The 16,833-nt window shown below is 39.3% G+C and overlaps 2 protein-coding genes across 2 annotated transcripts in view; one reads left to right on the top strand and one right to left on the bottom strand.

Annotated features, from left to right (window-relative positions):
• Positions 1–16,833, top strand: part of LOC134655755 (unc-112-related protein-like) — a 70,074-nt gene that overhangs the window by 419 nt on the left and 52,822 nt on the right. The gene's annotated exons all lie outside the window — the stretch shown is intronic.
• LOC134655656 (uncharacterized) lies at positions 7,634–9,255 on the bottom strand. The gene is made up of 2 exons (XM_063511094.1): positions 8,110–9,255; positions 7,634–7,793 (listed from the first exon to the last, which is right to left on the bottom strand). Exons 1-2 carry the CDS (start codon positions 9,232–9,234, stop codon positions 7,764–7,766), a joined length of 1,155 nt encoding a protein of 384 aa, XP_063367164.1. The 5' UTR covers positions 9,235–9,255; the 3' UTR covers positions 7,634–7,763.

The following is a 16,833-nucleotide window of genomic DNA, read 5'->3' as shown; positions in this document are numbered from 1 at the left end:
AAAATTGGTTGAGTCATATACATTTTAATTATAAAAAGTGACCTACACTCTAAATGCATGTATTGTCAATCACTAAGCAGAAATATAAAATGTTTGTATTCTCATCTCATACTATGTTTACTTGTGTGTGAGATTTCATTTGCCATATCAATATCAGAGTAAACATATTTGTGAGTATAACTGTCCCGAAATACATTTTATTAAGGAAAGTCAATGCAAAATTATTGCAAACGACAATTATTGTCAAACAAATCTTGGTCTCTGAAAGTAAAAAATGCTATTCCTAATTGTTCCAAAGCACTGATATATTAGAATAATAACCTATGTGTATGTGTAGGTACCAATTAAAATTAATAAGGGTATAAAAAGATGTATCCTTATAATATTGCTCAAAGCATTGGTATTCAATAGATATAATTAAGCCGCAGTTTATTATAGCATTTAGACATAACAATTTCCTTGTTGGCCATTGCTGAAGTCATGTTTTCATTTTAAAAATAAACAAGATAAGTAAACAATTAAATTGTTGAATAGTTTCTATTAACCCCTTGCTTGCATTTCAATTAAAAATTTCAAGGGTAAGGTCATTTATTGGCTTGACATTTGAGAGTTATATTTATATTATTGAATAGAACAAATAATATGGACAGAATAGGTTTCGGCATAAAAATCATGTTTAAGCCGACGGTTCCATTTAGTTAGGTCATAAAGCTGCCAAACCTTTCGACCGCTCCGAAATGGTTGGTAGGGTCCGACCAAAGTTTCAGTAACGAAACTAAAGCAAAATCGTATCTTTGGATTTGGCAATAAAACCGGTTTCAGTCGGAGAGACTACTTTTAATCAGTCTTACTCTCTTAGAATATACTTAGTGCCCTTACAGGGTTCACAGCTCGTTCATTTTAATGTAAGACCTTAAGGTTCCGTCACACGGAAGCGTTTTCCGGGAGGGGCGTGAGCGTTTTATATGTAAAAGCGGCGCGCCCCGCTCACGCCTCACCCGCCTGTGTGTCGGAACCTTTATTGTACCTATGAAAGCAACAAATTATTGAATTACTGAAGTAAAAGCCACTCTGCCCCAAATGGTCATCTTTGGCTATAATTGCAATCGCCATCCTCACATCCACTTGTGTATTCCGCTGGCGTTTTAAACTGGTTCTAACTGCATTAACATTTTATCAATATTCATAAAATTCATCATTTGTAGGAAGTCAACTGCTTGATACATTGTAGGTACAGTCACCATCAAAATTCAAATAGATAGAATAATCTTTATTGCACAGATGCATAGCACAATAAAGGCTTTGTCACACAGGCGTGTTATCCGAGCGCGGTGTGAGCGGGGCGCGCCGCTTTTACATACAAAATGCTCACGCCGCGCTCACGCCCCGCCCGGAAAACGCGCCTGTGTGCTGAAGCCTTAAAGATCCGGATTGCAAACCCTAATCGTGCGTCTCGCCCGCACCAATACATGTACGGACAAGTACGAGAGCGACATAATATTTTAGATATCATTCTGATGTACACTGAATTCGAATTGGCCTGTAAATCTTGTGGAATGAAAAAGGTCACCTGATATTAAGTCTACTATAAACTATAATTGCTAAGGTGGCTAAACGCTAAAGCCAACTGTACCACCTATACCTGATTAGAAACGGCAGAGTGAGATAACCCGCTTTAGAGCGAGAGGGAAGATGCGCGTACGCAAGCACGCGTCCTTCGCGGCCGCGATATGGGGAGGGGGGGGGGGGGAGTTTTTGCCCGCAGGTGAACCAATCAGTTATGCGGGCTATCGGACTAGCCCCTATAGGATGTTGTTTCATCAAAACAACTTGGAAAAGGGGCAAAAATAACATTTAAAGCCGTAGCTTTCCTGGGGTTCTAGCCAAGATGACAGTCATTTGCAGAAAACGATACTAAACGCTACGATAAACGTATGATTAATGATGATGAAACGATTAATGAATGTATGGAAATGATTGCGTTTCGTTTTCTGCTAACGGTTGCCATCTTGGCTAGGCTCCCGGGCCGATTTTGACTTCGCGTAAAATTAGATGAGAACTGCGAATACTTAGGGCATACTGAAAATTCCTGGACTGGCGACTTAGAAAAAATAAGTCTTCTCATACATCAGAATCCAGAAACTTTCAGTATGGCCCACGTACCTACTTACTACGATAATATTGTTTTTGTACTTCCATGAAATTCCTATCCAATGTGTTTATAACCTGTTCTTAGCTACATATTAGTATGCTTAATTATGAACAACTTCTAGTAGTTTATGTGTTAAAACCCTCAAAATTGCGCATTTACTTAGTTTAACCCAACTAGTTACACACTTGGTCTTATTTGCACACAGTTTCATGTTTCATCTCCTTCTTTAATGTCGCTAAAAATCAAAAATAGCCATATACATATTTACCCAAATATATCGGCAAAATGTGTAGCGGGGCCCTTTCTATTAGTAGATAATATGTATTTATCTATTTATCACTTATACCTCTCGCGTCGAATGATCCCTATGGTTTAATAAATACATAAATAATATTAAAGATAGAGCCATGTAACTCCCCACGCAACGCCTAGAAAAACTACAAACAATTTATTAAATAATACCTACGCCATAAAGTTCGGAAAGGAGGTCGGTATTCGCCCACTTCGCTAAAATGTATGTTATTGTATGAAACGTTAGTATAGCAGTTTTGTATCAGGCCATCGGTGATGTCAGCGCGATCATGTAAAGAAGCATACATTAATATTCATAATATATGTATAACATAATCAGCTTATATTAACATTCCATCGCTGGCCACATTTAGGGCTCCAATACCGGAATTAATACCGGCACCTACTGAAGTATTTTCAAGGAGTGATTTATTGTCCAAAGACAAAAATCTATTCCATAATAAGTTAGTAGTAGTAGTAGTAAACTCTTTATTGTACAAAAAGACATATTAAAAATAACATACAATTAGTAAGAAGTACAAAGGAGAACTTATCCCTTTGAGGGATCTCTTCCAGTTAACCTTTGAGTAGATGAGAGGAGAAAGTGAAAAGCGGGTGACAAATGCAGCAAAATGTACAACAAGGTACCAGAAAGTATAGGATAAACATACATATATTACACAAAAAGGAATGGAGAAAATACACTAAAAATTGGAAAGAATTAGAAAGATATAAAGCAATTATACAATAAAAATATAGACAAATTAATCAGTCAGATCAGATAGCCATAGCTTCTTTAACCTCTCCTTGAACGACGCAACCGATTGTGCCTGCAATTGTAAGTTGTAAGTTAATAGAGTCTGTGCGGAAAGAGAAGAGTCGCAGAATGTATGGGCTCCCTTACATTATTATTATTATTATTTATTATTCATATAACAATACAAGATTGTGTTCGAATATTAACATTAATGTACTTACAATAAAATAACTAGAATTAGAATTAAATAGCAATAAAAATACATGTCAAAAAAATAACTCATCTTAAATAATAATTATACAATACAATACACAGCAAACATTAGCAATTATACAGCAGTAACATTGAATTTAAAAATATCTATTGGATAATCATAAAAAAAAAATCGTATTATAAATAAGCTACTACATAAGTCCCTATAATCAAAATCTCTCATCCTTCATAAATTCTTCCACTGCATATAGGCACTGATTTAGCAGGATTTTCTTAAGCTTAGTTCCAAATAAGTTTGAAGTAAAAACAGACTTTAACTCTATAGGCAACTTGTTGAAAAGAACAATGCCCTGATAAGCTTCAGCGTCCTTGACTACTTTCAGTCGTTCCACAACTCTTTTCTTTCCACACAGACTCTAACGCTGTATTTCTGGAAATTTGTCGGCCAAGTATTTTATACATTATAAACACTTCAAAATAAAGATATCCGGTTTTACCGAAAACATTTCTCGAACGAACCGAAGCAGGTACAATGTTCCTGTTGAAACAGTTTTGCAATACATTCGTTTGCGACCGGTTAATAACAATAATATCCCGTTCATGCTAATTCTGTTTTGCAAGTAAATTGCATATTAAGTCAACACTTGCGTAATTTTATTATTAGATACCTACCTGAGCTTCGTATTTCATTATAAATATCAAAATTATACTGCTATGGTTTGCGGGGTTTTCGTGGTTTTTCTATTTGGTGTCTGACCCTGCAAATATACAGTCTGGTTTCTTTGTGAAATTTTCTCATGGCATTTGCCCTTGATTAAAACGCGTAAAACTACAATTTTGCGTTAAATTGAAACTATATAAACAACTGCTACTTGAAACCAAACACTGCATCGTATCGTATTCTGCTCAAGTAATCATACAAACCATAAATTAAATCGTATCATTTCCTACACGACCATTTATAACACATGCCACAAGTGTCACAACTCCGTGTTTCTTGGACGCAATAATAATCGTTAATTATCGGTGTATCTGAGGTCCTGACCCTGTCTGGAGGAAGTCTTTCCGTTCTTTAATTATCTACAAAGTATCGCCGCATTTCAGCACCTCATTGCTTCTGTCATTGAGCAAACCGCTTTTTTAAGTAACCCACAAGACAAATAACATACATGTAGGAAGTGGATATAAAAGAAAATCACTTTTAAACTGAATTTACTATATTTTGGCAAACAAATTAAAATAATAACAACAGCACGTCTTTTCAGTTAGCTTCCAGAAATCTCTAATGGCGGACTCTCTCATGCTATCCCTTTCATACTATATTCTATCTCATTCACTCTCAATACGTCATTCATACGTTCCATTTCACTCAATCCTACAGTCGGCCGTTCCTGAAATATAGACTGGTCTCTCAGTCTCACATTACAGTATTACAGTTGGTACACAAACATAACATGTAGGTTCTGAAGTATAGCTGAGTTAATGAATTAAACATCTTAGAATAGGGTTTTTTAACTAAACATAATTAAACATCTTCTAGTACAGTTAGTAACAAATTACATAATCTAGTCACAGCTATTTTCAGATCATGTTCAGTGACAACAAAATCTTAGGTAAAACAGTCTTATCATTAGCGTATCTAAAATAACATTTTTAGGAGTATAACATTGTATGGTTACACAACATGACTTGGGGAAAGGACAAATGTGATTCTCACCTAAAATAGCAACAAAATAAAATGAAATAACATAAGAACGCAGTTTTATTACCTGCCTTATCAATCCGTGTTTACAGGCCACCTTTTCATATGATCACAGGAGGTAGTGGTGTTCTTGGACCCTTCGGTGGAATCATCGACCTTCTGTACTTGGTACCTATCTCGTCCCGTAACCTTCATGACTCGGTATGGACCTAGGTACTTAGGCTTCAACTTCATTCCGACTCCAAATTGAGTTCTTTTTATTGCAACCAGATCACCTTCCTTATACTTGGTACTTTCCTTCCGTTTCCTGTTAAAAGTACGCCTGTTCTCTTCTTGTACCTTTAGTATTTGTTCTTTCGCCTTCCTTCTGTTCTCTTCTCGAGTTACTACATAGCAGTCTCTGTTTTCTTGTTCTAGCAACTCATAAATTTCCATGTCTTCTTTAAGCTTCATTTTAGCGCCTATAAGTAGCTCGAACGGTGACGTGTTTATACTGCGCTGGTAGGTACTATTTAAACATCTTTGTACCTGACTGACATGTCTATACCACTGTGTCGGGTTCTCTATGCATAATTTGGTCAGTATAGAGGTCAGTGTCTTGTGAATAATCTCGCATTGACCATTTGATCTTGGAACCCCTGTGGTTATCTTTATATGCTCTATGCCTTCTTCCGTGCAGTACTCTTCAAACTCTTTGCTTGTGAAAGCAGTACCTCGGTCGGTTATTATTCTTGCTGGATTTCCAAAACATTGCTGGTGAATCTTCAACTTGTCAATAGTCTCTCGGCTTGTAGTGCTTTTTACCGGAAACAACCATACAAATTTGGTGAAAGCGTCCACGATCGTGAGTATATGGTTATACATCTTCTTTGTCTCCGTCATGGGCCCTATGTGGTCAGCATGCAGTGTAAAAAGGGGTATCTCGTCTTTCTCAATACTGTGTAGGAAACCTTCTTGTTTACCACTTTTCTTGTCGGCCAAAAGGCAAGGGACACATGACACAATGTGTCTCTCTACTTTCTTCTCTAGGTTTTCAATGTAGTAATCCTTATTTATTAGTTCCATCATCTTCTTTTTAGAGAAATGACCTTGATCATGAGCCCTCTTGATTATCTCTTTTTCTAGCTCTGTAGGGACAATGAGACGTCTCTCTTCTCCTTTGTAGAGTAAACCATGGTCTAAATAGTAGTCTTTATAAGGTATATTCTTCTCTAGCAATTCCATGATAGCTCTCAAGCCCTCATCATTTCCTTGAGCCACTTTTAATTGCTCATGAATAGGGTTGTTCTTCAAAAATGCCACATATGGATTTCTACTCAAGGCATCAACGTGTTGCATTCTACTGCCCTCTCTATGTTCTATTTCAAAATCATATTCTTGGAGGATTAAAATCCATCTTGCCACTTGAGTTGACATAACTAAATCTTTTTTGTTCAGGGTCATCTGAAACGCCTTACAATCAGTTACAATCTTGAAATGAGTACCAAAGAGGTAACACCTGAACTTCTTCACTCCTTCTATTATAGCTAGCGCCTCCAACTGGTAGCTACTATAATTACTTTCTGCCGGTGTTGTTTTCCTACTCATGTAGTATACCGGGTGTAACTGTGCATCTTCGCCTTTTTGTAATAAAATGGCTGATATGGCCACTTTTGAGGCATCTGTGTGCATCTCTGAGCTCAGCTTGGGGTTGAACAGCCGTAACACTGGTTGACTGGTTAACCTCTTCTTTAATTCTTCAAATGCAGCTCTACACTCTCCGGTAAATTCAAATGCACTATCTTTCCTTAGCAGGTCCGTCAGCGGTTTGGCAATCATTGCAAAATCTTGTATGTACTTCCTAAAATAAGAAGTGAGGCCTATGAAGCTTTGTAGTTGTTTGGTATTGGAAGGCTCGGGGAATCTAGCGACCGCATCCGTCTTTTCAGGTGAAGGCCGCACTTGCCCATCTTGGATCACATGTCCAAGGTACTCCACTTGTCGTTGGACAAGTTGCGACTTTTTCCAATTAATCTCGAGGCCATATTGCGAAGCCACCTCCAATACTTCACCCAGTCGTACCACAGCATCATCCTCAGTCTCTGCGGGAATAATTAAGTCGTCAATAAAGATCAACACTATACCTCTAGCAATGAGGTCTCTAAATATTGCAGTGATGAATCTGGTAAACACTTTAGGACACAGGGATAGTCCAAAAGGTGCCCTAAGAAACTCAAACTGTCCTGTCATTGTGACAAACGAAGTGAACTTAACCGATTCCTCGTCTACTGGTAAATGAAAATATCCATTTTTCAGATCCAGTGTACTAAAAACTCTTGCATCCACCAATTTGTCAATATGATCCTCAATTACAGGCATAGGATATTCGTCTTTCACAATCTTCTGATTAAGTCGTCTGTAATCAATACATACCCTAATGCTACCATCTTTTTTCTTTACAAGAACCAACGGACTAGCATACTCTGAGTAGCTTACCCTTACCACGCCGTCTTCAAGCCACTTATTCACTTGTCGGTCAACCTCCTCTTGTTCCGCTGGAGCCAGTCTTCGGGGTCGTTGTGCAACAGGGATGTCATCTTTCAGCACAATTTTCAACTTGACAGGCGCTTCCTTCGTCTTACGCGGTACGTATGACTCCACCAGGTCGTTCACACGTTTTTCAATGTCTGGACTAGAACCTGTAACAAGAGAATCACACACCCTTATCTCGCACACCCACCTATCACGCGGTATTAACCATACATTGTTAGACTCCATAACAAGTGTGACACGCAACAAGAAATCTTCACCGAGAATCATACTGTATGGCACGGTATGGCTAGGAACTATACGAAACTTAACGTCCTTATACCACAACTCGTCTATTTCAATATTCAGACAAATCTGTCCATAACAATCCACTTGATTCTGGCCTAATCCCGTTAAGAAATCGTCAGTTTTGTCAAACTCTGGCGCACCTAAATCGTTGTAGCACTCGATTGATATCAAATTCACTTCGCACCCAGAGTCAATCAACGCCATAACATCTTTGTCGAACAAATGAACTTGTTTCACCGGCTTCTTTTTCGGTGTAATCGTCCGATTCATGTTGTTTACCTCGCCGGCCATGACAGCTAGTAGACAATGCTTCGCCGCCATTGCGCTCGATTCGCCAATCACGTCGTTGCTACTAGGGATGTGACCATCACTCGTCGAACCGTAAAAACCACGTTTCGCTGCGACATTAGCGCCATTCGTCGCGGTCGGCCATTTCTTCCCAGTGCTGCCACCTTCACCGCTCGTTGCCGATTTCACGTCACTCTTCCCGTGTGACGATGAAGTACTTGCAGTGGCTGATGACACAGCAGTTCTGCATTGAGATGAAATATGCCCAAAATCGTCGCATCTGAAGCATTTTAAGCCCTTCTCCTTGTGGGGACAGTCTACTGATGAATGATTCTTTTCCCCACAGCTGTAGCAACGTATGAATCGCCCGTGCGTCTTCTCATTTTTCTCTGTTTGCTTCGAATTCGAACGACTTGTATCTCGGCTTGAACTCGAACTCGCCATGTTTGATTTCAATTGTTCATAAATCTTCAGCTTTTCTTTCAGGTCACTGTATGTCGTAACGCCGTATAACATTATCTTATTCACCTCTTGATCCTTGATTCCTTCTACTATGTATTTAATAGCTACGTAGTCTGCCATTTTCCCTCGTTTACCTAACTCTTTCATGGTAAATAAGTACTCTAAACACGATTCACTTGGTTTTTTATGTCTGGAACTCATCAGCTCGTGTATAGCCTTCGCGTCGATGTTATCAGGGAACTCCTTGAGGATAGCGGCTTTAAACTCGTCCCACGTCTTAAAAATGCGCTCTGCCCGGTACCACAGTAACGCCGTGCCTGCTAACGACCGTCTCGCCATCAACAGCTGTTGCAACGGAGTCCACCCACAGAGCTCGGTGCTGTCCTCGACGTCTTGAACCCATCTGGCCGCTGGATACGTCTTATCTTGACCAGTGAACTTGGGGACCAGCCCTTCAGTGAGATGCAACATCGCCATGCCGTTATCTCGCGATGTTTCAGCATTTACGTCGTTATAGTCTGGTTGTCTGCCGTTACGTTTGCCTGGAGACATGGATACGCCTTGCCTTCAACGTAGTTCGACGTCGTAATTCGTCTTAATTGTCATCAAATTTTCGAACCACGCTGTCACAACGGCAATGTCGGTACGTCTTTGTTCGTTTGCCGCCGGCGAATCCAGTTTTCTTCGTCTTTACGTCGTATTTCACTTAATCGCGCTTCTGACACCACTTGTAGGAAGTGGATATAAAAGAAAATCACTTTTAAACTGAATTTACTATATTTTGGCAAACAAATTAAAATAATAACAACAGCACGTCTTTTCAGTTAGCTTCCAGAAATCTCTAATGGCGGACTCTCTCATGCTATCCCTTTCATACTATATTCTATCTCATTCACTCTCAATACGTCATTCATACGTTCCATTTCACTCAATCCTACATACATATTTTTTCCGGATTCACGTATGTTTGTGTCTCTGTTTATTTCTTGATCAACGGCTTAAGGCCGTCTCCCTGATGCCTCACGCTGCGTACGGCGTTGCATTTGACATAGTGACAGCAACATTTCCACATTTGCAACGTTGGCGTTGGACAACTGAAACTTGACGATGGACGCAGGGTTACGACGTCAAGTGAAGACCAACGCCTAAGTGGTTTAGGCCTGTGACTCCTGTGAGGTATCGTTAGGGGTTAGACTCATCCCAGTTTAGTATGGCTTAAACTTTTTAGAAACCATTGTTTCAAATAGGTAAGTTAGGATTAAAGATTTCACTATGAGTATGAGGTAAGAGTTACCTGCTCGGTCAGAGGGTCTACCATGCCAAGAATGAAAAAGGAATTCGATAATCGTGTAGTTATTAATCGTGTAGTACTCGGGCCTGAGGAAGGACCCCCGAAGGGCTCGAAACATGTCGCCAATAGCGACTAAAAATTCAAGTGAGTGAAACCGTTGTCGTCTAAACAGTTTAAAATATGTCTCATGAAAGTTTAATATCGATTAGTTATTTATCCTCCATCGCTTTTGCTCGTTCAAACGATAGAAGCATAGACGAACGAGATATCGAAGTGGTTTGCGGTTAAAGCCCTGATTTGAAGAAAAGGGGCATGAACAAGACTCAAGTGCCGTATTAGGACTCCCTAAAATCTCAAGTGTCTCTCAACAGTCTCATCTCAACCCTTTTGAGCCGAAAATACTGCTATCTATACCGCTTTAGATTACTCTGCAGAAGCAGTGAGGGTGAATTTATTGACGTTTGAACGATAGAACATTTATGAACTTGAATAATTTTACGGTTTAGACTCACTTGTTTTAAGTCACTCGCGCGACATGTTTCGGAGAGCCTAGGTCTCCTTTCTCAAGCACTAACAGTGCGAGCAGCGTTCACGACGGCCGTGTATCGCGTACTGTACTTGCGTATTATTCAATGTTAGCATGTCTCACAACAGTTTAAATTCGATTTATGAACTTCATACAGATGTCTATTATCAGAATGAAAAAAATAACTGTGATCTACTCTAAGAGCGGTTTCGCACTACGTCCGATCCGAATCCGTGAAAATATGGTCCGAAGTAGCCGTAGAACTATTTCTATGGTAATTTACGCACTAGATTCGTCCGATTTCTTTCCGAAATCGGATGACGGAGTGCGTAAATCACCATAGAAATAGTTCTACGGCTGCTTCGGACCATATTTTCATGGATTCGGATCGGACGTAGTGCGAAACCGCTCTAATCTAGTCTGGACACGTCACTAGCGACATTAGTATGCTTATCTACTTTGATTTGATAAGTGTACAACTAAAAATACATCAATATTTAAAAAAAAGTATTGATTTATTAACAGAACAGAACATCGAACATTATATTCGAAATTGAAGGGGAAAGGTATCCTGTTTTATATCCATCGTTATTATTTTCATTTGGTGTACCTAATAACCAAATACTTATGTACATCGCAAGCTTTTATTTACCCTCCAATTCTAGCATGTATGTACATATTTCTTCTCCTCATTTTGTGTCTTGTTTGGTTTATATTCCTCGTTAAATATTTTTTTGCCATTCATCTTCGTTGGATCAGTGAATGAATCTTTTCGATACGATGTTTAAAGTGTTTAACATTTCACCCTTCAAGCCATACTCAGATTTAAGGCAGTATGCGTAATCCAACCTTGAATGGTTTCGGGTCTTGCCTTTATAAAGAAATCCAATGCCGGCGACACTCTTGTATCTGTAACCTTCATGATTGTTTCATTTGCATACGTTTAAAAACACTGCGATAATACTTGTACTTGTATGTCCCATGTCCCATTTGAGCTCTTTTTGAACATATAAGTTAGAGTTTTTGATGTCACAATTGGTAACATGGTACACCAAGCATGCCTACTATGGCTACGCTAGCAAAAATAATGCTGCAGGCGCAGCTTGGTTCCATTTTTATCGCCTGTCACTATGCCCGTCACTGTCGCACTTACATACTTGTTAGAACGTGACAGGCATGGTGACAAGCGATAAAAATGCGACCGTCCTACTGCCGCTGAATAGTAAATGTAGTTGCTTTTGTTACACAACGGCTTTGGCAGAGATAAGATAATGAAATCCGTTTGCGCTCTAATCTAGTCTGGACACGTCACTAGCGACATTAGTATGCTTATCTACTTTGATTTGATAAGTGTACAACTAAAAATATATCAATATTTAAAAAAAAGTATTGATTTATTAACAGAACAGAACATCGAACATTATATTCGAAATTGAAGGGGAAAGGTATCCTGTTTTATATCCATCGTTATTATTTTCATTTGGTGTACCTAATAACCAAATACTTATGTCAGGGATCGGATACCGGTATTTCTTGTATGGGAACGGAAACGGTATTTTTTCGTTCTTTGCTAATTACTTCATTTCTAATTTGGCAATCTAATAATACGAAGTCGTAACCTAAAAACACAACTGAGTCCTACATTTTGAGTATAAAATAATTCGAAAAATATGGTTATTTCTATGTTTTTGCAAAAAACCGGTTCCGATCCCTGACTTATGTACATCGCAAGCTTTTATTTACCCTCCAATTCTAGCATGTATGTACATATTTCTTCTCCTCATTTTGTGTCTTGTTTGGTTTATATTCCTCGTTAAATATTTTTTTGCCATTCATCTTCGTTGGATCAGTGAATGAATCTTTTCGATACGATGTTTAAAGTGTTTAACATTTCACCCTTCAAGCCATACTCAGATTTAAGGCAGTATGCGTAATCCAACCTTGAATGGTTTCGGGTCTTGCCTTTATAAAGAAATCCAATGCCGGCGACACTCTTGTATCTGTAACCTTCATGATTGTTTCATTTGCATACGTTTAAAAACACTGCGATAATACTTGTACTTGTATGTCCCATGTCCCATTTGAGCTCTTTTTGAACATATAAGTTAGAGTTTTTGATGTCACAATTGGTAACATGGTACACCAAGCATGCCTACTATGGCTACGCTAGCAAAAATAATGCTGCAGGCGCAGCTTGGTTCCATTTTTATCGCCTGTCACTATGCCCGTCACTGTCGCACTTACATACTTGTTAGAACGTGACAGGCATGGTGACAAGCGATAAAAATGCGACCGTCCTACTGCCGCTGAATAGTAAATGTAGTTGCTTTTGTTACACAACGGCTTTGGCAGAGATAAGATAATGAAATCCGTTTGCGTAAGTTGGTACGTAAATATGCATGGAGATAGCAACGTTCACAATATTGAAGCATTCAGTCAGCAACAAAAGGTGTTAACTTGTTGAGTGAACGAACTGTTCAAAATTGTGGCTTTCCATTAGAGAAGGGTCCTTATGCTTCTTGTGCAATAAGGACCATTATATCAGAATTTCTGTTGGAATTGCAGATAAAAAGGCCTTTATTGCACTTGAAGCATAAAGACCCTTCTGTGTAGAAAGCCACAATTGTTCTTTATAAAATTCGCTTTCGATCGTTGTGTGTGTCGATATTTGATGCGTTCCTGCTGAAAACCATTGTTTTTACAATCTTGTAACATTGTTGACCGAGCCTTATTAGCGAAGGTCTCTATTTCAGCTTGGGCAATACTTTCGTATGTCCGTATATTCTCCTCTACAGGTCGCAATTCTCAACTCGATATATACAATCGTTGTTGTTGTTGTTGTGACGCCTCTTCGGGTACTGTTATCAGGTCGTCAACCTCTATAACTGATCGCCTCATCTGTATAGCGAGACAATGAGCGGACGATCGCTTATCAGTGGCGGCCGCGAGCGGAAACACGGAAATATGGCCGGACCCCACATTTACGACTCGTAGAAAATATAGTCAAGTCGGGAATTCTGTACATTATTGTGCCGTACCAGGCATCAAATGCACTTGAAATTAAAGAAAAGTTTCGAAAAAGCAGAAAGTGTCCAAAAAGTTGGGATAGTTTTGGATGATTCTGGGATTTCATAGGAATCGGGCAGGATCCTCAAGTCAAGCCTCATTGCCAGTCTCAGTCCTAAAAAAAAAAAAAAAAAAAAAAAAAAAATCGTTTATTTCAGATCATTGATCCATAGCGTTATTACTGTTATTAGTAGGTATAACTTAAAAATTATGTTAATTACTAAAAATAAAAGAACGAAATAAAAATATAATATAAAAATAAAAACTAATGACTAAAAACTAAAAGCTACGTATTTGGCAGATGTGTGGCCATTGCGAGACGCGGAGCACAGGTTGCCAAGCTCTATTTAGCTCTCCCAATTGCCACCTCCACTCAAAACTTTGTAACCGGGCAGTCGAGGCGCTCGGCCAACACCCTGAGAAGACTGTTGCTGCTGCCGCGCACCCGTCTCAGCATGGAGGCGATTCTTTTCCGCCTAATGGCGAAAAAGTCATCTACTCGCGCCTCAGCAAACATGCCAGACGCACTGCAGTGCTTCGGCAGCCGCAACAGCATCCTCAAGATGTTATTATATTGAACGCGCAATGCGTTATAGGCTCGTTGTGTAAACTTCACCCACAGGCTGCACGTGTAGAATGTCTGACAGTAAGCTCTAAAGAGCGTCAATTTAACTGATTTATTACACCGTGCGAACCTGCGGGCGAGCATGTTGCCTCTCACTGCCGTCGCTCTTCTCTCCCTTTCCAGATCCTGATCATCATTCAACTCGTTTGTGAGCATATGCCCCAGATACTTGAAGCATCTACAACTTTTAGGGGTGCGCCGCACAACATGATCCTCGGCTCCGTAGACGGGTTATACTTACGAGCTCTGAAAATAAGAAGCTCACTTTTGGCCGTGTTGTATTTTAGACCATGCTGTTCGGCGTATTCCTCGCATATACTGATGAGCTGTCGTACCGCGTCAGCCGAAGGCCCCAGCAGGGCCATGTCGTCCGCGTAACTTATATTATTAAAACACACATCACCTATATGGCAACCGACATGTGCCCTGCTGAGTGCCTCAATCAACTCGTTTACGTAGAGGTTGAAAAGGAGAGGGGATGTTAGCCCTCCCTGTCTCACCCCACATTGTAGTCTGTACTCGTCAGACTCCTCTCCGGCCCATCTCACTCGATTGACCTGGCTGTTGTACCAATGTTTAAGCAATGCAATGCTAAAGATTCTGCTTAAGGCAAAAAAACAAAAAGATGACGTTATAGGGTGGTCATTTTTTTCTTATACTTATTGTGGTCAATAACGGGTTAAAGGATGTAGAAAATTCCCCATAAACCAGAACTTTGAGAAGTCTCACAGATCTTTTGATATGGAAAATTTCGTAGTTTTGAAAACTTGCCGTCGGCCATCAGTAAAAGTGGACTAATAGTTTGAAAATGTATTTACAAAGTAAAATGTATTTCAATCACTAGTGTCCCCAATTTGTATATTTTATTGTTATAAATCCATGTCTAATTTATTACCTATACCTATTAAGAGTTAACAAATAGCAAAAAAACCTATGATACGGCCGTTGCTCAAAGATGTCATTAATTCCTAACGCCATAATGCCATGCCAGGCATCCCATACAAGTCTTCGGATTGCACATTAATTCCAAATAGGCAGTCATTATATTCAGTAGCCAAGCCAACGTAATACAACAAACTTAGTTAAACTGGACAAATAAGGGAAATACTAAGCTATTGTGACGATTCTTTAGGCAAACTAATGGCATTGAATTAATCCTTATCTAGAAACCAGTAGCATCAATGACAAAATTAAACTAACCATTCATAAGCTTTATTGCGACTAGATAAAGTGCACTAATGGACAGGAAAAGTGCTGTTAATACAGACGGTTTCGAAGTATTCACGTTATCGGGGACAGGGAACAAGGAGGGTATAAATGTAGTGATAATCGCGGTAAGAAGGCCGTTGTTGTTCAAAGTTAAATTTATGCTAGGATGACAAAAAAGTCATATAAAGTAAGTAATGTTAGGCTCAATAAATGAAAACACTCGTAGAAAGATAAGAAACAACTTACCAGAAAAGCTCAGTTTATCTAAGAGCCATAAGAGAGGTAAATTTCGTCTTGTCGCCATTTTGCGATGGCGAGATTAAGTTACGCGCTGTTTTTTCGCTCAATTGCTACCAAGCATGTCACCACGATATTCTTCAGTTTGCTAAACCAAAAGGTAAATTTGGAATGTGTTTGGAATTTAACTTGCCTTTAATTACCTACATCTTTATAAAGCTATCAACAGTTTTAAAAGTGCGCTAAGAAATGCCCCTTTGACTCGAAACTGATAACACCGAGTGTACTTAATACCATCCCGTAAAGGCAGCCGGACACTAACGGTCGCGCGCATTCTCACTTCACTGCCACACGACTAATTGCTTAGTCTTGCGAATGTCTATGTTAATGCTTGCTTTCCTTGGGCTTTCTCTCGGATTCTGCGCTGCGACCCTAAACTGCATTTTCCATGTTTCACTTGTCACTTTAAGCACCCGTGTGCGGCAATCGACGCCTTAAAAGGTCGCGTCTTGCGTCTTAAACTCCAGGATGTAATTGTTAGTCGTAAACTGGGATTGTCGGCAGAAGAGTTGAGGTGAATGATTACACACAGCTACATAGAAAATGTACTTAAATGAGGGAATGTGTGACTTTAGTGCACGATATTTGAGCTTAATAACATTAAAGAAACTGTTCGGCCTATCTTACAGTTGATAAGAAGGTAGTGAATGAACAAATGTGACTAAAGTGAATATTTCGAAGGTCATTCTTGCAGTTGGCCTTAAACTTGCTATATTTACGGAAAAAGAACACTAATTTAAAATCCCGCTGCTGTCATTACATGACATGTCGTGTGCGTGACCTCAATATACTCGTATCGTTTCAAGAATGCTGGCGTGGATTTTGTACGAAAATTTAGACATTTCATTACAAGTCTTGCGCCAGCTCCTAATATGAATTCACCTTATGCTCTTATGAATACCTTTTCATGTTTAACACGTTCCCTGTCCGGGTGCCCCCAATGTGGGGCCAATGAAGCTTTTTTTCAGGAGTCCTTGCTTCCACTAGTTCTACTATGGGTTCACAACTTCAAAGTGAAAGCCCATGAAAGTGTGACTTTGTCATATCATTTGTGTAGTATGGGGACAGTGAACGTGTTAGGAAGTGGCTTCTGTCAACCAGTATTTTGTTTTTAACACGGTTTTTAGGGTTCCGTAG

This window comes from Cydia amplana, chromosome 17 (genome assembly GCF_948474715.1).
Source record: "Cydia amplana chromosome 17, ilCydAmpl1.1, whole genome shotgun sequence".
NCBI classification, from domain to species: domain Eukaryota; kingdom Metazoa; phylum Arthropoda; class Insecta; order Lepidoptera; family Tortricidae; genus Cydia; species Cydia amplana.
Note: the sequence above shows the minus strand (reverse complement) of the source record. Positions and strands in the feature narration are given on the sequence as shown.

Excerpts from the sequence above, each read along its gene's own strand:
- LOC134655656 (XM_063511094.1), bottom strand. The coding sequence starts at position 9,234 with ATGTCTCCAGGCAAACGTAACGGCAGACAACCAGACTATAACGACGTA. Across the intron at positions 7,794-8,109 it reads TGATTGACTCTGGGTGCGAA|GTTCTAGTCCAGACATTGAA; the intron begins GTGAATTTGATA and ends CTCTTGTTACAG.